Source organism: Solanum tuberosum, unplaced genomic scaffold, assembly GCF_000226075.1.
Source record: "Solanum tuberosum cultivar DM 1-3 516 R44 unplaced genomic scaffold, SolTub_3.0 scf00177, whole genome shotgun sequence".
NCBI lineage: Eukaryota > Viridiplantae > Streptophyta > Magnoliopsida > Solanales > Solanaceae > Solanum > Solanum tuberosum.
The window spans coordinates 757242-782557 of record NW_006239101.1 but is presented as its reverse complement, the minus strand read 5'-3'; the positions used below and the strand labels follow the sequence as shown (position 1 = coordinate 782557).

At 31.4% G+C, this 25316-nt stretch overlaps 3 protein-coding genes across 4 annotated transcripts in view; 1 reads left to right on the top strand and 2 right to left on the bottom strand.

The window, feature by feature from the left end:
* The window catches only part of LOC102589569 (heparan-alpha-glucosaminide N-acetyltransferase-like), a 5231-nt gene extending 4298 nt beyond the window's left edge, over positions 1–933 (top strand). The window contains exons 11-13 of the mRNA XM_015311803.1: positions 51–142; positions 367–510; positions 787–933. Of these exons, the coding sequence (XP_015167289.1) occupies positions 51–142; positions 367–510; positions 787–933 (383 nt within the window). The remainder of the gene's footprint in view (positions 1–50; positions 143–366; positions 511–786) is intronic.
* Positions 934–3510: 2577 nt separating this feature from the next.
* Positions 3511–8616, bottom strand: LOC102581329 (ACT domain-containing protein ACR10). Of its 2 annotated transcripts, none has more exons than XM_006354319.2 (6): positions 8256–8616; positions 6535–6750; positions 6288–6393; positions 5130–5466; positions 4471–4755; positions 3511–3929 (listed from the first exon to the last, which is right to left on the bottom strand). In XM_006354319.2, exons 1-6 carry the CDS (start codon positions 8407–8409, stop codon positions 3792–3794), a joined length of 1236 nt encoding a protein of 411 aa, XP_006354381.1. In that variant the 5' UTR covers positions 8410–8616; the 3' UTR covers positions 3511–3791. The 2 variants fall into 2 exon arrangements, with proteins under 2 accessions (XP_006354381.1, XP_006354382.1); XM_006354320.2 differs by lacking the exon at positions 8256–8616 and adding an exon at positions 6984–7213.
* A 10563-nt stretch (positions 8617–19179) lies between these two features.
* LOC102589244 (uncharacterized) lies at positions 19180–24444 on the bottom strand. Its single transcript, XM_006354343.2, has 4 exons — positions 24286–24444; positions 24100–24177; positions 23910–24008; positions 19180–19584 (listed from the first exon to the last, which is right to left on the bottom strand). Exons 1-4 carry the CDS (start codon positions 24286–24288, stop codon positions 19504–19506), a joined length of 261 nt encoding a protein of 86 aa, XP_006354405.2. The 5' UTR covers positions 24289–24444; the 3' UTR covers positions 19180–19503.
* Between the last annotated feature and the right edge of the window lie 872 nt (positions 24445–25316).

The following is a 25316-nucleotide window of genomic DNA, read 5'->3' as shown; positions in this document are numbered from 1 at the left end:
AAAAATTTTCTCTGTTTTTTTGTTCTTTTTTTTTTTTTTTTTTCGTGCAGCAATTCCTCTAAACAAACAACTATATAGTTTTAGCTATGTTTGTTTCACTGCTGGTGCTGCTGGAATTGTATTTTCTGGATTCTATATACTGGTATACAAATTGCTCCAACTTTGAAAACTTAAAAAGTCTATGTTGCTCGGACTCTGCAAAAATGTCAACAGGTGCATGTTAGATCCTCCAAGATAGTGCTTTTTTTGAGGATCCGACATGGATGAGACATCATTTTTGGGTTAGTCCGAGCAACATAGGTTAAAAGTAAGATCTCAATTTCGTATTCTAATTCGAAATTTTTATTTTGGGAATTGAATACATAGATTGATGTTTTGGGAATGAGAATCCCATTTTTGTGGTTGGAATGGATTGGAATGAATGCAATGTTGATATTTGTAATGGGAGCACAAGGCATCTTTGCTGGATTTATAAATGGATGGTATTTCAAAAATGAAGACAACAACCTTGTAAGTACCATCATATACATTTTCTCAAAAGTTGTGTAAAATGAGTGGCGTATGCAGAATTATGTGTAAGTGGTGGTGTCAACTAACTATCATTAACTCAACGTCTCGAGTTGTAGAGGTTGTAGACTTTACTTCTTGTCATAATGACTATTGACATAGCAAAGTCTGGTTCTATTGAGCGAATATTAATGATTTTATTATGGTGTAGCGTCTTCCAAATTTAGAAAAGTATATATTAGTAATCATTTTTCTTTTCTTTTTTTGTCTTTTTTTCAGGTAAATTGGATTCAACATCATGTATTCTTTGATGTGTGGAAATCACAAAGATTGGGAACTTTATTGTATGTGATATTTGCTGAAATTACATTCTGGGCAGTTCTTGCTGGGATCTTGCATAGACTTGGTATCTATTGGAAACTATAAAAAATAATCACACAACAAGAAAGGCAAACGAAAGTTGTGGCGAGCGGAAGCTTGATTTTCATCTAAGGGGTTCATCATTTACTATATATACAGCGGAAAAAAAAAAGTTGACTTATATATACAATATGATAATTTGTCGAAGGGAGCTCAGATGAACCCCTTCCTCCACTATTGTAAAGTGTAATCAAAATCATTCAACCACTTCTTTTTAATTCTACTCCATCTTATAGCCATTTTATTTAATTTGTCTCAACTTTAGTTGTTCTTCTAGTCTCAACACAACTATACCCTATATACATTGATATGGTAACGAATTTTTTATACTATCAATAATCAAATATATATTGAACAGTTTAAAAAAGGGCGATCCGTATTCCGGTGCACAAATTATTTCATTGTTCATGCAACAAATACGGGAAATGCTTGCCACCTAAGAGGTATAATGTAAGCAACCTACTCTGACACGAGCATCCGTGAATATATATATATCTTTTTTTGGAAACTTTTAAATTCTAACTTTCCACATTGTAAATTTAAGACTTCAAGATCAAATAACATTTTGATACATTCTACATATTTTTAATTTAAGACCACAAGATTCAACAATTTTTCTTACTTTCCTCATTCCGTGTCATGTCAAAATCAGATAAATAAATTGAAGCAGGCGAATGTGCTTTAACATCAAATCATAATTCACATGAGAAAAAAAGAAGACATAATTCTTAGGTAGATTTGATCTGATTTGACTTGATGTAATTGAATGAAATGACAAATAGGCAGTCACCTTCAGTAATAAAGTGATGTAAAAATGTTTCCTAAAGTTAGTTTTGTTTTGGGGCCATTTCCAAAATTGGAGGAATTAAAGGAATATCAACATATTAATCAACCTACATTAAAAATATATATTTATTTAGAGAATCAATCGTAATTAAAATGAATTTGAATATATTCTCCTTACTATAAAGAATATACTCCCTCTGTCCCATTTTATATGACTTACTTTCCTTTTTAGTCAGTCCCAAAAAGAATGACACATTTCCATATTAAGTAGCAATTTAACTATGAAATGTCTATTTTACCCTTAATGAAATGATTTACAGCCACACAAATTTCTATCATTCATTTTGGACCACAAGTTTTAAAAGTCTTCCTTTCTTTCTTAAACTCCGTGCCGAGTCAAACTACCTCATATAAAATGGGACAGAGGGAGTATATTCTTTATAGTAAGGAGAATATATTCAAATTCATTTTAATTACGATTGATTCTCTAAATAAATATATATTTTTAATGTAGGTTGATTAATATGTTGATATTCCTTTAATTCCTCCAATTTTGGAAATGGCCCCAAAACAAAACTAACTTTAGGAAACATTTTTACATCACTTTATTACTGAAGGTGACTGCCTATTTGTCATTTCATTCAATTACATCAAGTCAAATCAGATCAAATCTACCTAAGAATTATGTCTTCTTTTTTTCTCATGTGAATTATGATTTGATGTTAAAGCACATTCGCCTGCTTCAATTTATTTATCTGATTTTGACATGACACGGAATGAGGAAAGTAAGAAAAATTGTTGAATCTTGTGGTCTTAAATTAAAAATATGTAGAATGTATCAAAATGTTATTTGATCTTGAAGTCTTAAATTTACAATGTGGAAAGTTAGAATTTAAAAGTTTCCAAAAAAAGATATATATATATTCACGGATGCTCGTGTCAGAGTAGGTTGCTTACATTATACCTCTTAGGTGGCAAGCATTTCCCGTATTTGTTGCATGAACAATGAAATAATTTGTGCACCGGAATACGGATCGCCCTTTTTTAAACTGTTCAATATATATTTGATTATTGATAGTATAAAAAATAAATGTGTCATTCTTTTTGGGACTGACTAAAAATCAAACTACCTCATATAAAATGGGACAGAGGGAGTATCTTTTTTAGTCCATTTAATATATACTTTTAATAGTTCACCTTTTCTCCACAACTTAGGTTTGGAACCCTAGCAGTAGGCTCAATTTATCGAGTTAACTTTCATGTCAGCATAAGTAGTTTAACTCATTATTATCTCGTAAGAGCATTGAGAAATGTCTTTCACTTGTTTACAAAAAAATATCTTATCACAACCTTTCTCGTTTATCTGACGCCAAAAACAAATTATGCTTTCAAACACTCAAGTAAATAGGTACTAAAAGTAACTTATAGCAACATTCCTCATCAATATTATCCAATATTCATAGTATTGCATGCACCTCGATCGATTTTACAGAATATCGAATAACTTTTTCCCCCAACACTTCAAGAGATGAGAAAAAACACTGAAACGATTCGTCTCACTTAACCCCTACTCATTGCCATAACACTAAAACAACAAACTCAAATGTAATCCCAAAAATGGGATCCGGAGAGGATAAGATGTATGCGGACTTAACCCTATCTTTACGTGCGTAGAGAGGTGATTCCCAATCAACCCTCAACAACGACCCTCCTCCTTTATCCGGACCTAAGACTGACAATGTGAGCGATCTCACGCGATAACTTAACACTAGTAAACCAGAAAAAAAAACTTATAAATGAACAGCAGACTTGGAGCTAATACTCAGCCCAAAAGGTTATGATACTAGATAATCTGTACATACAACTTCTACAAACACTAAAACTTAAAAAAAGTCTTTTTAACTTCTTCACATTTCTCACATGATTCTATAAGGTTAGCCTTGCAAAATCTTGCATTGAAACTTGACAGACCCTAGTTTTTTTTTCCCTCTAGATTAATACACTTATATACACTGTATACATTAAGTCAAATGAGGTCTTTCAGCAATGAACATAGGAACTGTACATTCACTAGTTGTTTACTCCCAACCCATCAACATCTTCCAAACAGCTTCCACAATCTTGTTCCTCGAGGGACCCGAGCCATTCCCTTCGTCCAGTAAGACACGGTAAATTTCCCATTCTCGATCACCAATCTGATATCTCCCTACTTCAGCCTGAAAAAAAGTGATAAGCGACAAGTTAAGACTAATGCATTTAAAATCCACGTTATGTGAGACGCATAGCATTGAGACAAGCAGCATTGTTTCCTCTTTTCTAATTTCCATTCCAACTAAGTTTCCTATCTAGGTGGCCAAATGAAGTTACATATTTAGACGCTCGACTACAGTAGGAAAGCTTCGAGATATTTTTATTATCAACAATTTCCTTCATCCAAGCTATGTTGCTCGGACTCTTGAAATTTTGGAGGTACCAACATAGTTGTGGCTCTACGGGTTTCGGACCTTGCAGCAGAGAAAAACTTGGACTTTCAGAGGAAAAGGGTAGAGAGGGGGGGGTGGGGGGTATTAGCTACCGAGTTTCAAACAGTGTACCACTGACCCTCTTATCGGTTATTAAAAAGGAAAAAAGTATGTCATTCAATCAACGTCATGACATTTTTCCTCTGGCAAACCAGCTTTTAGCCTAGCCTATCACGCGATTATCTCTAAGGCAGAGGATAGAAATAAACCATAAGAGTGATAAATGATGACTTACCGAAAAGATGCCAATATTGAGCATCTTGAGAGCCAGTGTAATGTCATAAAAGACAATCGGTCGACCTTTGCCGGATAACTCTACAGGGTTTGCAACCAGTAATTCTGCATCAGGACCTCGGTTCATCAATGACACTCTGAGAGGGCGACTTAGTTCCATTTGAAGACGTGAGCACAAACCATTCAGCTTGCTATGGTCCACTATTTTCTTGCCATCTGCTTGCATTATGAACAACTCAAGCTCACAATCTGTTTTAGCTTTTGCTGCGAATCGCCCATATGATATCTGATACAACATTGAAGTAACTAGTGAGAAAAAGAGTCTCTTCCTATATTTAGTAAGTTTTCCAATTCCAACATTCTACGTGGCAAGTTTAAGACCACAAGATTTAAAGTACTACACACATCTTTAATAACACCACGAGATTCAAAACTCTCCCTTTAAAAACTTGAACTCCGTGTCAAGTCAAACCAAGACAGTTAAATTGGGATAGAGGGAGTATATGTTAATCAGAAGTCCAAATTTTAGCTAAGAAGTCATATTTTTCTAACAGGATATTGGTATTCATAATGTATATGGTTATTGAGAGATTTTATTCGCCTTGTGCAGATTATCCCGAGACTTTATCGAAAGATATTTAGAGATATAGAATTATGTACCTGAATATTGTAGTCTTTCAGTGTCCTCATTATGTCATACAGAAGACCTTTGTGATCTTGGCAAGCAATCTTGATGAGAGTATGACCAGGGCTCATCAAATTATCAACGGTGATAATCGCTTTATTGCAGGCAAGAGATGTACTCAGTTGCTCATGAAGTATTTCGAAGCTAAACATGTCCTCGGCAATTTCTTGAGGAAGAAATGATGGTCCTTGAGAGCACCCGGCGATTTCAGACCCGACCATTTCTATGTCACAACTTATCATGGCGTCACCCAGAACAGATTTCAACTGGTAATGTGTGTCTTCTTGTCTCTTCTTTGTATGTAGAAGTTCTCTGATAAAACATTTGAATTAGGACTCTTATCACACAAATGTTAAACTAAAATAAGATATAATTTTGTCAAATGAAAAACTCGGAAGACGCTAACGGAGAGAACTTACAAAGAAAATTACTTGTAACCGAAATCTGGCTTAAGCATTTCAGCACAAGGTTCGCATAAATAAGATGGTGTGACCAAGGCGGAAAAAAAAGACTCAGGAAATTTTCTGAATTCCCTTTAACTTAAAACTAGCCACTAAGTTAATCACGTCGGTACCTAACTACAACTATAAAAAAACGTTCACAGCACAGAAGTTTGACAACAACAACATACCCAGTGAAATCCCACAAGCGGGGTCTGGAGAGGGTGGTGTACGCAGCCTTACCCCTACCTTGTGGAGGTAGAGAGGCTGTTTCCGAGGTTTGAATCATTTTGAAAATTCAGCGACGGAGTCTCACTGGTAGCACAGTTTTTCTTCAGAAGTCCCAAAGCTAGCACTAATTTCCACAAAAACTTCACCAAGTAACATATAGGTTTGCTTATGATAGAATTGATCTTTGATAAGTTGTTACGAGATATGCCATAAAAATGCAGTCAACTTTCACAGGATAAGCTGCTATGAGATATGCCAACAATCACAAGAAGCGAGTGGGAGTTTGTAGAAACCACATTAGCATCAGTTAATAAAGCATATTGATTTTGCTAGCTCAAATTACTAAGCAGACATACTTCAGTAAAGGAGGGAAGGGTAGAGAGGAAGCAGCAAAAACGGATTTACACGTACAAAACAACAAATGACGGTCAGCAACTTTAAGAGACCGAAAAAATTCCGAACCTTGTGTCAGTGATGAAGAACAGGTCCATCACTTTTCCATCTGGAGTAGTGGATACTTTCACCTTCTTTATTGTAAGCTCGAGCTCGGAAAGTACTGCTGTCACATCTACCATAATTTAACAAAAAACAAAATTACTACAGTTATGAATAAGTCTAAATCAATTGAAAAACACATTCACAAGATTTAGATTAGAAAGAAAAAAGGTACTGCACAGCAAGTTTAGAAAACAAGCTTCAAATTAGTTACCATGCAAAAGGCCCCTTCGATCGTTGCAACAAAATGTCAAGAGGAATACATCAGGAGGCCTAGGAGACAACTCAGCACGATAATATGATATGCCAGAGGCAGAAGAACAAGATGGACAAGCTCCCATAAGTCTCTTCTTTAACAGATTCCATCTTGTGTCTGGTCTTCCCACCACCCAAAACACTATGTAGCACCATATTCCGTCTGTCGATACATCTTCAACAAAAGAATCTAAGTGTAAGATGGCAAATTACAAAAATCTCCAACATACAGTTGTATTATTAACCAAACTATCTGAATTATCTTCAAACACATACTACAGAGTACTCCAATCTCATTGAAACAGATTCAAAATTGACATTCGAAAAATACAAGTTCCACAAACACACAAAAGCTAAACTTCATTCCACTAAAAAATATTACAAAAAGAAGAAAAGAAACACACATACCGCAAATGAAACCAGTAGGTTCAGTTCTCCTTCGCAACAAAGAATCCTTAAGCATTCCATTCACAAATTCAAGCAAGGCGTTACTCCGTTCTAAAAATAAAAAGTATTTCCACTAATCCTTCCTCAAAACCAGCAGACTCAACCAATTTTTGGAAATTCAACAGTAGTAATTGATCATATAAAGAAAGATCCAATTTTTTCACTCTCTGCCACACCCCACCACACACACAAAGAAACAAAATGAAAGATAAATTTCTTTAATTGGATGTATATGGAAGAGCAAGAATACAAAGCTAAAAAACTGAAACACAAATTTCCAAAAGTAACCAGTATGCATCAAAGAATCCCAGATTGAGGAAATCATAAGCATTCCATTAATACTCAAAACCAGCCGACTCTCAACCAAATTTCAGAAATTCAACAGTGACTGATTATATCAACAAAGAATCAATCTTTTCACTCTGCCACACATACACAAAAATAAACTGATTTTATCAAGAAAGATTCAATCTTTCACTCTTTGACACACACACATAAAAAAAATGATTATATCAAGAAAGACTCAATCGTTTCACTCTCTGCCCCACACACACACAAAAATAAACTGATTATATCAAGAAAGATTCAATCATTCACTCTTTTACACACATACACACACAAAAAAAAAGATTATTACATCAAGAAAGATTAAATCTTTCACTTTCTGCCACACACACACACACACAGACAACTGATTATATCAAAAAACATTCAATCTATTCAGTCTCCCCCACACACTCACAGATTATATCAAGAAAGATTCAACCTTTTCACTCTTTGCCACACACAGTGATTATATCAGGAAAGATTCAACCTTTTCACTCTTTGCCACACAGACAACTGATTATATTATATTAAAGAAACATTTAAACTTTTCACTCCTGCCACACACACTGATTACATCAAGAGAGATTCAACCTTTTCACTCTCTGCCCCCACCCACACACAGAGAATATATCAAGAAAGATTCAACCTTTTCACTCTCTGCCCCCACCCACACACACAGAATATATCAAGAAAGATTCAACCTTTTCACTCCTCCAACACACGCACAACACATAGATTATATCAAGAAAGATTCAATCTTTTCACTCACTGCCCCCACAAACACACAAAATAAACTTATAACCCCAAGCAAAATCAACTTTTTCACACGCTGCCACACACAGTGAGAACACCACTATAATTACTTTGCAACAACACAAAAGAGAGAGAGGGGGGGTAAGAGCATACCAACTCTGACAACAGTGAGCCCAAAGAAGAGAATGATTCTACAAAGATCAGAACCTAAACCAGTCTTATCAGGACAATTCACAGTAATCACACTTGGGTCACCTTCTCTTTCTGAATGATTCAATAACACAACATCATCATACAAAATTCCCATCTCCTCCTCTCCTTCTTCCTCCAAATGGAGATGAAGGGGTTGCCTCTTTTCTCCTCCTTTCCCAATTTTTTCACTTTCTTCACCAACTAAAATACAAATAAATACATAAAGATTCAATCTTTTCTTTAAAAGAAGGAGAATCTTTTACCTCTATTCCTCCGCCTACACCTCAGTTTCTGTTTTAAATATAAATATGGGAATTTCTTGGTGGGGATTTGCTTTTATTTTTCCAATTTTTATTTTTATTTATCTTTTGAGGGAAATGGCAAGGAAGAGAGTAATTTTCACTGACCAAACATGTGGGGTGAAGAAATATACAAACAAAAAAAAGGCTAGCTGGAATTTCTAGGATATAAAATTTTCTTTTTTCCTTGAGAATTTTTTGTACAAATAATTTTCGACTTAAATGTTATGGAATTATTAAAGGAAGAAAGATAATATGGGTAAATTATACGCGCTTTCAAAAAAGAATGATCTAGTTTAATTTGAAATGGAGTTTAAGAAAAAAAAAAGACTTTTTTAATCTTGTGGTTCTAAATTAAAGTTATGACAAATGTATCAAAATGTTCTTTAATCTTGTGGCCTTAAACATGTCACGTGAAAAATTGAAGTTAAAGTGTTGCCAAAAAAGAAAAGGGATCATTTTTTTTAAACAGACTAAAAAGGGAACTAGGTCATTCTTTTTTAAACTAAGGGAGTATTTAATTTACCATTTATTGATTTCTAAAATTGTTAAAATCTAGTTTTAATGTTATATCCAAATGTATCAACAGAAAAAAAAATAGTTATTTCTAAATGGATTTAAGTTAGGAAAATGGTTTGAATTAATCCTTAAATGAAGTGAAATGACTTAGATATATCCTTTTGTTAATAATATTCTCGTTATGAAAGTGATTTATATTTCTTATTTGCGAACAATTCATGTTGGAGACTAATTAGAATTAACCTATTTAGAGAGCATCAATTCATGATGGAAGAGATGTAAAAGTGATTTTGAAGGATAATTAGGTCTTTAACCATGTTAATGCAGGTATTAAAATGTATTACTAATGTCTAGAAATTCATGGTATTAATAATACACTCTCCAATACACAATAGAGTATATAATTAACACAAACATTAGTTATACATAGCATGAAAAAATATATCAAACAAGTACTGGTGTGTATTTCACTTTCAACTATGCCTCGTGTGTCATGACACTTAAATAACATTAGTTGCTTAACTTGAGACCTTTAGACTCTACAACCTCTCTGAAAACTTTTAATCTATCACTAATTTCATTACACATCTCGTTAATCAATATTAAATTATTTGCGAATAACATACACCATGACTCCTTCTTAAATATGTCCATGTCAGTTCGTCCATCACTAAAGCAAAGAAAGTGGCTAAGGACTACCCTATTATATGTCATTACAATCGCAAAAATATTCTGAATCACCTCTCATTGTCCTAATCCCAATTTTAACTTCATCATACATATATTTAATATTTTTAATATAAGCAATATATACACCTTTAACTTCAAACATCTCAAATAAAAAAAAACTATAGACTTTATCATTAAAAAAAAACATCAATATTTTATTTATATTCCAATTCCTGCCTTAATATTTTCTTTTTTTTTCAAAAAAATATGCTTATATTTCTTTTAAGTTGATTAAAATATTTTCAAAATTTCCATTGAGGATAGGAAACAAAGCACTATTAGAAAACCCCACGTGGCTAATGACAAGTGATAAGGAATAGCAATATTTAATTATTTTATTTTATGTTTGTCGGTTTGACTATAGACTTTATTAGGTCAAATACATTAATCTTTTATTTTTAATATCTCATTTGCGGATAACTTGGAACTACAATATATCGTGAGAAATTAGATACATCATTTTCTCGTCACTTTTTTAGCCGCCGGTCACGTGCCTTACTTTCTGGAAACGGTCCCTCTCACGTGCCTATCTCGACGGAAATTTCAAGAAAATTGGAAAAATAATATATAAATTTTTTTAAAAAGGAAATTTTTATCATCATATAATTTTTTTAAAAGTAATTAGAACACTTTAAAAAAAAAAAAAAATGCGATGTGAGGTCATGGTGGATAATAGGATTATGTAATTAAAATGGCAATAATTGCATTAGTTATTGGAGAAAAGTATTAATGTGATATTGATCTTGATAAAGTTGAAAAAATAAAAAGGTAGAATATTCAAGTGGAGGTTGGCCCAAATCCTAATTTTTAAGTAGTGGACAACTTCTTTGATTTTTCTTTTTTTTAAAATAATAATTGTGTGATATTTGAAATTTACTGACTTGATTAATTTCATGAAAATTTACATCATGACATTTCATTTTAGGAATTCTATAATACCTTCATTGAATCGCGCATAAAAATAAGAGAAGAAAGTGAAAAGCTATAACGTATAGTACAATTTCACATGAAACATACGTTTTTGAAATAGTGTTGTAAAAATTAGGTGTTTTATCTTGTGAAGCGACACAAAATTAATGTGCTTCATGACCATAAAGTGGGGCGTCTTCACAGAAGCGATCGCTTCTTGCAACGAAACGTGAATCATAAAGTGAGGCGACTTCACAGAAACGATCACTTCTTGCAATGAAACGTGAAGTAACCTAAAGTGAGGTAAAGTTAAAGCACTCGATAGTCGATAATAGCATTGTTCAAAAGATAAATCTATAAGACTGTGTGAAGGTTGATAAAATGACACATAAAATAAGAGAACATAAAATTAAAATAAAGTGTGAACTAGATCTATGTGATATAGTTCTTATGGTGGCTATTAAATATTAATACTCCCTTTGTCTCAATTTATGTGACACTTTTTATTTTTCGAGAGTCAAACAGTTTAAGTTTGATCGGAAATTTGCACTTGAAATCTTCAATTTTTTTGAAATGAAATTTATATATTTGTAAACTACGTAAAAATACTACAAGTCACAACAATTTCAAAATGTTTATAAGATCTATGAAAAATCTACGATCAAAGTTAGACTTGTTTGAATCTCGAAATTCAAAAAGTGTCGTATAAAATGGGACGAAGGGAGTAGTAGTTGTTTGACAATGAGTTTTGAGAGATTGACACTTTAGTATATTTAATAAAAGCACCCTTACAAGTGGGGTTTTGTGCCATTGTTATTCACATTATAAAATACAATAGAATAATATGCATGTTTATAATGTAATGTACTTGTGTGAAAGTGGGAGGACAAGGATTTAATTAGATTCATATATATCCCTTTTGCTAATGAATTTATCTAATATTAATTTATAGTTGATGCATTTTAATCATGGTTTATAGCATTCTTTTTAAAAAAAAAATAAAAATACATGGGGCATAGTGGAGCGGGAAATAGGTGAAGAAATTAAATACATATGAACATACAATTTTTTTTGGTTTTCTTTACAAAAATAATATAATCCAAAAACCACTTAAGGGGAAAAAATTACCTCACGAAACTTTTAATGTTTTTTTTTGTAAATTTTTACTCTTATGGTCTTATTTATCTCTGCAAGGTAAGAGTAAAATTGCATATGTATAATTTTTCTCAAATCTCATTACTAAAATACAACGATTATATTATTATTATTGATATATATTATATATAAACATCGAATACAAATAAATATTACATGCTTGTTAATGAGGACGTTATAGTGTTTTTAAGAATCAAGCAATTAATATATATTTGTGAAAATGAAAGAGATTTATTTCACCATCTAAATATTTTAAGAAATATTAATTTTGGCCCTACATTATTCAAACCATTGAATGCTACCAAGATGAAAGCGATTATTAGTGACAGGGTTTAAGATTTGATGTCCAAATACTATCAAGTTGTCCTTGACGAAAAGCACTTGTTAAACCGTAAAAATTTATCCGCATCAAATATTTATACTTAGGGTATATCGATTACGAGTTTTATAGAATTCATTAAATTTGACGTAAATTATTTTATTATATTTGAAAAAATCACTTATTATATATATAAATAATTTATCGAGAATCTGATTTTACATCAAATCAGTAAATACATGCAACATGACATGTGTTTGTATATTTATATTTATCACTATTCATGGTTAATTAATAATATCATTATTTCATCAAAATTATTTAATCATGATGAATTAAATTAAATTAGTGTAAATATTTCGTAAAAAGATATGTTTATCCTTGTGAAATTAAACTTCAACTTGTGTATATTAAAAAAACTAGAAAATTGGAATTTTTCTTCATCAAATGTTTGAAGATATTTCATGCATCTAAGGGATAAGATACAATTCAAGAACAAACAAATGGATGTGTGATAGCAAAAGGCTAAAATTGGGAATAAATATAATCATTATGGTGAAAATGACTTGTTTGTCTAACATTTTGTTTTTAAATTTTTTTAAAAAAATCCCATTCTTTTATTTATACACAAAAAAGAAAAAAAAAGTTTGGTTTTTTAGTGAATTTTTCTTCTTCAATCTATTAGTAATTCTTGTTAAATTAAATTTTTGTTCTTTATTGCTTTAATTTCATCTAGATATAATAAATTATAACCTTGCTTTAAAAATAGCTTAATTTTGGCCAATCTCAACTAATGATACATAAAATAAAAAATATCTCCTAATATATCATATGACAAGGGAGATATTTACTAACATACATATAGAGTCGAGTTTTTTTTTTAATTTTATTGCCACAAAGAAAAAAAATTCCTAATGTCCCATAAAAAGGTGGCAAGTGCAACAAGCTAATTGGTACAACATAGTACACAACAAAAAAAATTGGAACTTAGTCAATGAGCAATAAATCATGTGGACTCACCACTATAGACTACCGCTAAATAATCAAAAATCTCAAATTCGAGTCTTATGAATAACTTTGTCTTTAATCAAGACACAGCTAGATAGAACCTCATAAAGAGCTCCTTCCCACTGCTTTATCAAAAAAATTACATTATACATACATAAAATATATATATATACGAAGTTTAATTATTTTTTTATGTTTATATAATAAATATTCAATTTTTTTGATTTCTTCGTGTATTTACTTCTCAACATTTTAGTTCGTTTTAAAAAATATATTGGCTCCATGACTGCCTTAAATAGGAAGCACTTCCAATTTTAAGAAGTTACAATCTCGATGCTAATTAGATTTCAGAACGGATAATATTTGATTTAAAAGAAATTATATGGACCCAAGATAGAGACTTTTACCATATAAAATCACTATAAATCTTTGGGATTGTTACAAGGAAACATGTTTACTTTTAGCCATTTGACAAATTGTCTACCCATATAGTATAGTGTTAAGTGTTTCTTTATTTTCAATTAAAAGATTCTGATTTGAATTTTAAAAATGACGTTGTCTTTAATAGAAAATATTGCTCTCCTTAATTAAGTAATTTTTTTTAATATGATCAATCAAATTTCAAAATAAATATTGAACATCATATATAAAGCTAAAAGAAAAATCATGTAGCCTCGAGATAGAGACTTTTAACTCACAAAATCAATAAGAATCTTTAAGATTGCTATAAAGAAACATGTTCACATTCTTGTTATTGGACAAATTGTCTACTCAAATGTGAAAAAGAAAATGAAAGATTATGACTAGCTCACCTATAATAAGGATGTTAGTTGCTTTCACATTTAATACAACTAATAACAAATGGAAGCTAAATAATCAAATTATGATGCAATTTTATGACGTTATTATTGTAAGTAGATTTATGAAGTTTACTTAATTGCCTAAACAAATTCAATATTTAAACATGAGAAGTTTCATCTCGAAACCATTGACAGCTTTAAAAATACATTTCTACTTGACTAACTGAACTTAAAGACACTCTCGATCTTACAACATGAGTAAAATACACCCCTTAATTCTCGCCAAGTTTAGAGGTATTTTTATTGAGATTTAGAGAATAAACAGACTTTGGGAATTTTCCAATCTCATTCATCAAGCTTAATCTCAAAGATGAGAAATTTTCATCTATATACACATGTAATCTATGCTACTGTCAGTTAATGTACAACTGTCATTTCTTTAACTAACTCACTAACAAACTTTTGTAACTAACTATAACCAACTAGTAATAAGCAAAACAACTAATTAACTATCAGTTGATATTACATAATTAAACAATTAAGTAGATGATAAGCCACTATCTCCAATAATTTTCAACACTTCTTTCGGCTTTTTATTAAGAGTTACATGTCATACAAAAGTTTGAAATCACTTGTTATGTCTTGTTTTTTCTTTAAAAAAATAAGCTTAAAATTGAAGATCTTAGTTTAAAATATGAAAAAGAGTCAAATCTAATCTATAAATAAAAATAAATAAAAGAAATAAAAATAATTTTTTTTGGAAGTTCAAGTTTAAAATTCAAACTAGCAATGAAATTTTCGCCTTGTTCATGTGTAAAAGCAATAAACGTATTTTTCATGAACTAATAATGTGAAATTTATTTGGAACAAAAAATATTGCAAGTTCAAATTCAAAAATCAAATTAGCAATGAATTTTCATCTTGTTCACGGATAAGAGCAACAAATGTATTTTTCATGAACTAAACACGTGAAAGCTATTTGGAACAAAAATTATTGCAAGTACAAATTCAAAAACTCAAATTAGTCATGAATTTTCATTTTGTTCACACTTAAGAGCAACAAACGTATTTTTCATGAACTAAACACGTGAAAACTATTTGGAACAAAAAAATTTGCAAGTTCAAATTCCAAATCAAACTAGTAATGAAGTTTCACCTTGTTCACGCGTAAGAGCAACAAACATATTTTTAATGAACTAGAAGCGTGAACAAAAAAAATTTCAAGTTCAAATTAAAAAATCAAACTAGTAATGATTTTTCACCTTGTTTGCGCGTAAGAGCAACAAACATATTTTTAATAAACTAAACACGTAAAAGTTATTCAAAACAAAAATATTTGCAAGTTCAAATTCAAAAATCAAACTCGTAATGAATTTTCATCTTGTTCAGGCGTAAGGGAAACAACGTATTTTTCATGAATCAAGCACGTGAATAGTGAAAAATATTCCAAACAAAAATAATTACCAGTTAAAACTCAAAAATCAAACTAATAATGAATTTTCATCTTGTTCACGCATAAGAGCAACAAATGTATTTTTCATGAACCAAATATGTGAAAACTATTTGGAAGAAGAACTTTTGCAAATTAAAATTTAATCATTCAAACTAGTAATGAATTCTCATCCTGTTCACATATAAAAGTAACAAACACATTTTTCATGAGCCAAGTACACATGAAAATTATTCGGAAGAAAAACAATTGCAAGTTCAAGTTCAAAAAATTCAAACTAGTAGCGAATTTTCTCATGGTTCACACAGTAAGAGCAACAAGCATATTTTTCATGAATCAAACACGCGAAAATTACTTTCTGATAATAAATAATGATGAGACTCGAATATAAAATTTTTATATGTTTTGATATTTGTTAAAATGTGTGATTAACTAATTATATCATCTATAAATTCAAGATATTAAAAATAATACAATTTTATTTACTTAATTATATATGTCACACAAATGCATACTTAAATGCCAATGTAGAACCACCAAGGATAGTATCCCTTCATTTTAAACCGTGGTTTTAAGTTCAAGCTTTAAATATGACAAAAAAAAAAAATCCTCTTAAATGGATCCTACATATCAAAATTCTAATACGAATACAGAATACCGAATACCGACTTAAAAAAAAAACAAATGTATGAGCTTTTCATGCTTCTTGAAAGGCCAAATACCTAAAAGTCATGTCAATTTGATCAATTATCCCCCAATCCCCTCCTTGTGATAATGAAATTTATAATATCTTACATGATATATGGACAAAGATTTCTTAATCACACATTTTTTGAGAAAAAAGATATGTGGATTAGGAGGAGATTAAGGAGATCTAATCCTTAATTAGCACGTGGAACAACCATAACTTGCCAAAAAATATAAAATAATTTTATGCTTTCACGGATTAAAATTAATTAGGGACCACTAATTTAACAAAAATATTTAGGACCCATTTTTGGATATTTAATTCCCCAAAGTTAAGATATTTTCAGGTAGGAAGTAGGTTATATTTGGACTATTTTAAGTTTGGAAAAAATGTCTAATTTACATCTTTACTTTTAAAATAATTATACTTCTCTTTTTTTATCAAAAATTTAAATGTATCTCAAACCTAACAATCCCCTAATTCTAATTTTAATTATCCTACTTCACTTCAATAACCTATAGAATCATGAGTGATTAATGGACAAATCTAGCATCGAAAGTATGAATTCGACAAAATTTAATAATTTTGATCTAAAATATATCTCGAGAAGTTTATCAAAAATTTATAATATCATAAACTTTTAAATTCATATATAATTTCGAATTCTACATTCATTTCTGTCAAGATTTGTAGTTCACAAGTAAATTTTGGACGGGATTGTTTCAACTCATGGATATATGAATTGCACCCCTCAACTTGTTTGTTTTGGGTGAAGTCCGTCACAATTTTTGTTTTATTATTATTATTTTTACTAATATGAAATTTTATTCGTACACTTAATAATTTCTCCTTCAAATTAAGTTTCAGAAGATTCATCACCTTATGAACTTATATACGGGGATTAAGTATATGTCACACACATCATCGAAGTAATTATTGACACCAAAGCTAATATGTATTTTTTTGTGCGCGCATACGTCTCAAAGCTATAATGCAAGTAGTAAATCAATTTGCAAATAAACAAAAACAGTAAAGTTGTCACCATGACATCATTATATCATCTTCATATTCATCTCATACATAGGCTAAGATACCATATATCAGGTTTAATTAGTTCAAAGATACTTTTAATACATATGACGTGATATTAATCACTTTGAAACAAGCTCACATGTTTTCCTAGATTAAAAAAGAATCACACCTTGTATTTAACTTCGGATCTTCCTGATTCTTTCTTCTTCTTCTTTTTCAGCTATTAATTCGAGATTTTGTTCGTACAACTAACATTTTAACTCACAATATAAAAAAATATCATTCAACTAAAACAACTTTTTGATATTAGATAATTATATATTTTTTTAAAACTTAGAGAATACATCCAAATAAGGGGGGAAAAAAGAAATTACTTGGAAAATTCCTGGCATCTTCATCTGATTAATTAATTAATTACACCATCATCACTTAACCATAATCTTAAAAAGTAAAAAATAAATACTAACTAGCTTTTCATCAGAAATTAAGAAACATAAAACATATTAAAGTAATTTTTATAATAAGGTAGCAGACTTTGAACTTTCCTAGAACTTTCTTCAACAAATATCCAACTAAACTTCAAGCAAGATCTTATACACTGAAAACATTTTGACCAATAGCTCACCAACCCATTTATTTATTCAATTATTTTTTCAACCTAAATCTATTTTTATAACAACTTTGTTTATACACATGACACCCCACTCCCCTTTTCCGGAACGATAATATCCAAGTCACCTTGCGTTCATTCAAGTTCAGAATAGACCTAGTGTATTACTTTTGATTTATTTATTCAATTATTTTTCAACCTAAATTCATTTTTATAACAATTTTGTTAATACACATGGAACCTCACCCCCTTTTTCAGAGTGGAGTATCCAACTCACCTTACGTTCATTCAAGCCTAGAATAGACCTAATGTATTAATTTCGTTCAAAAGCAGTAAGGTTGGTTCCGATTTAATTTATGCATCCAAAAATCATTAAACTAATATAAAAAATAGATCTCGAATTTGGTAAATCAAGTGGATGTGGTAGAATTTTGAAACTCAAACATGTGACTTAACTTCAAATTGTAGATTTGCACATGCATCACTTTAAATGTAAAATTCGAATAAGTATCTATCTACTACCTCCCGCCATCATAAGTATTGAATAATCTTTTTAATATCGGATCAAAGTTAATCGCTCAACAATCAAGACTTCACACCATATTTTAAGAGAGCGAGGTAAAAGTATCACCCAAAACTCCTTTGTTGATATTAAATTTTCTTTACTTCTTTGTACAACTCCTTTGTTGATATTAACTTTTCTTTACTTCTTTGTATACGTTCACTTTATTATATTCCAAGTTTCTGGCTTTGTCACTGCAATCACATGGCTTAAGCTTCTTCTCCTAAAAGAAATTGTCATTAACTTGATAACAACCCTAAAATTATCCTAACAAAAACGACTCGAGCAAAATGGCTTCTCTACCTTCGAGTAAGGTTTGCATACATACCACCCTCCCAAGATCTTACATGTTGGATTACATTGAGTATATTGTTGTCGTAAAAAAGACTCAAGCCCATCCCTTTCACCTTTTGGCAAAAGATAACTTTTTTCTTTCCTTTAGTTAAATCAAATTTAATAAATACCACATGTCCACAACTATCAAAAGACATGGGCAAGAAAAACAAATCAAATTCATCAAAATGGTCCTCAAAAACTGCAGGTACAGTTTGCCAGTTGTAAATGATCCCACAAAAATCTTTTATGGTAGATTTTCACTTGCCAGTTATGCAAGAAAATGATACACAATATACAAATGAAAATAAGATTTCCTTTGTATATTGTGCATCACTTCCACCACGTCAATGTGACACTCTACCTCTACCTCTGAGTTATATCCCTTCCCCGCCTCATCGAGAAAAATAACTGACCAATCCTAAGTAAAAGAGTCAGAGAAACTCAACGCCACTATTCTCGCAAAATCGAATTTGGAATTTCCAAATTGTCACTTTTATGTGATTGACATAAGAATGACACTTTCACATACATAGCACAACTGAAGAAAGATTATAAAGTAGAAAGGCACAATCAGATGTCATGTGTCTAAACATAGATTTACAAGTTAACAAGAAAAATGTTTTAAAAGGTCCAGTTTATATGATCCAAATCTCCACAAACTAAATTATAACCAAGATGATTTGGTAGCACACAATATCATTTTACAATGGCTAGGAGAACCTGCATAGTCTCAAGGAAGACGTAACCGATATGTAATTTGCTGAATACAATCAAAGTTTCCAACTTTCAAAAGTTAGTCCTGCTTGGAATCATCCACTCCAACTGCCTTAGGTACAGGATGGGGGGCGCCAGAACTTGGTTCTTCTCCGGTAACCTGTTAGACACAATGTGTTTTGTTATACTGAGTTATTGATTAACGCAATAAATAAGATGGACGAAAGGATGCAACTTTAGTTCAAATGGCACAAAGATGAGTGTAGCCACCATTTCTAGAAGTTACTAATAGACTTTTTGTTCCATTGATAAATAAATGCACAAAATCTTTCTATTCCCTCTTCCACTTTTTCTTCCGAGTTATTCAAACAGGCCATAGATTGATCAGGTTTAGAAGCTCAAACTACATGTACTGCAATACTCTATTAGCAAATGGAAAATTTAAATGGGATGTCATGGAAACAATACCATTCACCAGGATTCTGAAATAGTATCCTTCTTTTTATTCCATAATTTAGTGACAATGTATGTCTATAGGTTCAAATAGCTATGAAGGTCATTAACGTCAAATAGTTAAGAAAACTAAAGTGAAGGTGCGATCTTTGAGTTTTTGACTAGCATGCAATACGTAGTAAAGGCATATCTAGAAACTCAGCTAGCTTTGCCTATAGACACCATAAACAGACTATTTTCCATAAACTTGAATACAGATTTGAACAAATATATTCTCTTTTATCATATTTTTTTTGACATAGGTAACTGTTATTCTCTTTTATCATATTTATGAAAAGCTTTTTAGCAAGTTGTGAAGACTCACTTATTCCTCACTTGATATCATATGCTCATACTACGTTGGAATAAAACAGCTTTAGGCATAAAGAAGTGCCAATCTGCATATTTTGATTTTCTAATGATCAATTATGCAATGAACATACACTACTACTAGTTGTCTCAAAACCCCCAAGAAAAGGTAATATCGCGAGGTGTCAAGATAGAATAAAGCATAATATATGGTAAGTTGTAGCAAGAAGCCAAGAATAAAGCTGATGCAAATTCAATGACTGTAGTTTTTTCCCTTTCTTTTTGATGACCTAGAAACCAGTTCAACTTTGAAACTCGGTGGCCCTGCCACTATAGCTTTCTCCATCTAAATACTAGACTTGGTTCAATATGTAGATTTCAAACTCGTGATGTGCGCCTACCAAACATCTTGTAGGGTATTACCTCCTGATGTCGAAAAGCAATAATGGCAATGCAACAACTGTAGTTCCGAGCAGAAACTTTTCTAGAGGTGCATGATATCGTTGTCAAGATGAATTGTGGTAGTTCAAGAGTAGAGCAAGCAGAGAATACTAATGGCAAATAAACAATGCACAGTCTCAACCTTATCCCTTGAGATTGGGAAGGTCATTGGTAGCTAGTTTGTGACAGATTGATCAACTCTACATAATCTGAGGATTTCCTGCAACAAAACTCCAGTCGGTTTTGTTGAACGTTACAATATGAATTTGGGAAAGAAAATTTGAAGTCAGGGAATTAAGTCCATAAATAAACAGGGGAAAGAAGATTTGAACTTTAACAAGTGTAGGGAACAAACTTGAAAGTGTGAATGTAACACGAAAGGATCATTGCAGTGGAGAGTCTCAAAAATGAAAAAGTGAGGAAGTTATTTTTCATTTCGATCAACAATTATTTTTTTAAAAAAGAGAGGGGCAACCCGGTATACTAAGCTCCCGCGATGCACGGGAACCACAACTAAATAGGAGCAGAAAAAGTTAAGGTCTAACATGTCTCTGGAGGACGTGAACCAAAATGCAGGAATTTTTAATTTTTCGGTAAACAGGGTAGTTCTACACTGTCTCCTCGGAGAAATATTTCAACCACATTGAGGGTCATATCTACAGCTTAATTTTATAAGAACTGAACACTTAAACCTCATCAAACGCATTACCAAGTACTGTGCAAAAGCTTAAACTCAAATGATAGACCATTGGAGAAGAGTGTTTCCTTTTGAACCTCGGGCAAATAGGAAATTTTTGATAGAAAACTTTCAGCATTCTTTTAAAAGCTGATTGGATAAGAAACAAGTCAACAACGACCCAGATTTTCTTTCCAAATATATATCGTGTTTCTTTATTTTTGTTTACGATTAAAATGAGAGAAATGGAACAAGAAGTATACACAGGAACCCAAACTGTGAACAAAGACTATGATTGAAGTTAAGTTCTTTTGGCGCTTTCTTCATTGTGGGTTAAACGTTTCATTCAACATTGTACTTTGGTTTCATGGTACTCAATATCATGAAGATCTGGAAGAGGAAAAGAAACAACCACAATCACCTAAATCCCCCCGAGTTCTAGCATCATGTGCATCAGAATGTCCTCAAAGATTCAGCATATTGATTTTTCAACCCATACTTCACACATTTAAATTCATCTTCAGAAAAATATAATGTTCTAAATGTTATCATCAAAAAATAGTAAAATACCATCGGGGTATTCAGACAATCACATGCACCATAAGCTGGTGCTTCCCCAAATAAAACAGTATTACAGGTACAAGGAGGTCATTAACTTCAACAAAAACAACTCTTTCCTGAAGAAAGCTAAACGATATTGCATTTCCTATATCCAAATTTCAAACAACTTGTTCACCACAAATCCAAACAAAAGATACATTCAACCACCCAAAACACACACATACACATTTATATCAATCATAGCATCAATCTAATTCGTTTGGTTGGCTATACGAATTTATTTCGCTTACTCAGGCATTGTGTGTAAGGATATACATGTGGGCACCAATGAATTTCAATCAAACACTCAAAGCAGCTTATTCAGGTATGCATGTGTATACATATACACACACAGGCACCAGTGAATTTCAATCAAACATTCTAACCTATATAATCTAGTTCATATATTTCCCAACAAGAACAAACTTTTCCAAGCAAGCCAACAAGTTGTGAAACAAAAATAGAGGCGGAGCCAAAATTTGAACTTTATGGGTTATGGATTCTAAGAAACGGCCTAAGTGTTAGTAACTCGGTTCTAAATTTAATTTTTGTACATATTTGATGATTTTTTAACAGAAATACAGAGTTTAGAACAAAGCTATTGGGTTTTACCAAACCTACCTATTATATGCTACCACTTATAGAAGCCCTAATAATCAAACTACTTACAGAATTATTGGGTTTTAGTAGCTTACAAATCTTTCAAGCAAGTCAACACTTTGAAACAAAAGTCACTCTTTACAATCAAAAAACTTAAAATACTATTGGGTTAGTAGCTCACATGTTTTTCAGCTCAACACGTCTGTACAAAAGATCACGCCTTTGCAATCAAACAACTTACCGAATTATTGGGTTAGTAGCTTACAAGTTTTTCAAGCAAGTCAACACTTTGAAACAAAGATCACACCTTCACAATCAAACACCTTGCAGAATTATTGGGTTAGTAGCTCACAAGTTTTTCAAGCAAGTCAACACTTTGAAAAAAAAGATCACATTTACAATCAAAAAACTTAAAATACTATTGGGTTAGTAGCTCACATGTTTTTCAGCTCAACACGTCTGTACAAAAGATCACGCCTTTGCAATCAAACAACTTACCGAATTATTGGGTTAGTAGCTTACAAGTTTTTCAAGCAAGTCAACACTTTGAAACAAAAGATCACGCCTTTACAATCAAACAACTTACAGAATTATTGGGTTATTAGCTTATAAGATTTTCAAGCAAGTCAACACTTTGAAACAAAAGATCACGCCTTTACAATCAAACAACTTACAGAATTATTGGGTTATTAGCTTATAAGATTTTCAAGCAAGTCAACACTTTGAAACAAAAGATCACGCCTTTACAATCAAACAACTTACAGAATTATTGGGTTATCAACTTACAAGTTTTTCAAGCAGGTCTACACTTTCAAAAAAAGATCACACCTTGAAACAACCTCTCTATAACCTCCCAAGGTAGGTGTAAGGTGTACACTCTACCCTCCACACACCCCACTTGTGGGATTACACATATGTTGTAGTTATTGTTCGTTTCAAACAACTTACATAACTATTGGGTTTAGTAGATCGCAAATTAATAAGCAAATCAACACATTTAAGCAAAAGATCACACCTTTATAATCTAACAAACTTACAGAATTATTAGGCTTATAGCATCTCCCAAGTTTTTCAAGCAAATCAACACATATAAGCAAAAGATCACACCTTTACAATCGACAACTTATAAAAATATCGGATTTAGCATCTTCCAAAATTTTCAAGTAAGTCAACACATCCAACCAAAAGATCAACATCAACAACAACAACATACTCAGTGTCGTCCCACAAAGTGAGCTCTCGGGAGTGTAAACTATCCACAAACCTTACCCCCTACCTCAAAGGTAAAGAGGCTATTTCCAATAGACCCTCAGCTCAACACATCTAAGCAAAAGATCACGCCTTTATAATCGGAAAAAAAAACTTACAGAATTATTGGGTTTAGTAGCTGATGGTTTAAAAGGACAAGCAGGAGGTGCTCTTTCTGGTCTCTGATACTCCTTCCCCATCATTCTATAAACCTTCGCCTATAAAATCCCCAAAAAACACACATAAAGCACAAATTAACACTATAAACATCAAAATTAACCAATTAATTAAGTTTTTAAAGGATCTTACCATGAGAATATGGAAGAGAACAGGTAATAAATTAACGATCGGGACTAGGAACAGCGGTATTAAGCAAGCTACACAAACCTACAATTTTTGCAAAAAATCAAATCAAATCAAATTAAGAAAAGGCTAAACATAATTAATGGAAATTGAATAAAGGATTTTGGGGAAACTATAGATTTTGATTCTTACCATTTTTTTCAGATTATACTTTTTCTTTTGTGTTCTTGATTTCTGGTTTGTTTTTCTGTGGAGAAGAATATGACTTTTGTCTACTTTCCGGGTCAAAGAGTCGACTTTTGAATGAGATCCAAAAGGCTTAGGGGCGAAGCTGGGTCGGGTCGGGTCGGATATGAGCGGATCAAAAATATGTTTGGCTAAGCCCATTCAATAACTAACAAATTTCATAAGCTAGGTAATTTATGAGATACGGTTAAATCTCTTTCTAATAATCGTATTTTTGTGAAAATATCTTATTATAAGTTATTATTGTTTTTCTGAATTTATTTTTTCATGTTATGTTATATTATATGTTTTGTATAACGATATTTTGCTACAATAGACTAATGTTGACAAATTTCATACAAAACTTGTTTCCTCTTCCACTTGGAGGAAGAAATCCAATTTTTACAATATATATTTTTTAATGTTTAAATGTTATTTTTATTAAAATAGATATTGTATACATGAGATGGTATAAATATGAGTGTGTCAGTGAGTTAAACATGTCTTGGTTATGAATTGATATGAATAAAAGCAAAGCTAATATTTTAAATTTTATGAATTCTAAGTTTAAAAGATTATCTTTAGAGATTTGATTTATCTAGTGTTCTTTTGTTGGGTTATGTTAATTTATCTCCTCTTTCCCTTATGTAAATTGCAAATTATTACCTATGCATGTACTCTTGAGATTACTAACTACTATTGCAAATTAATTTTTTTAGATTTTTATATGGAGATTGAGGATTAGTAAAATATATTTTTGCATCATTTTGATTTAGGTCTTCAAAAAATATATGTTTATTCTGATTAAAGAAAGTGATCCGAATTAATTGAATTTTAAAATCGCTAATGAAATTGGATAGAACAAATACTTACAAATTCACAGGGAAGAGAAAGAGATCATAAACGAGAACAAATAAATATCAATTCACTCACAAAAATATAGAATTAGTTTAAATCACAAAGCTAAAAAGCTCGGGGGGGGGGGGGTAAAGTATGGG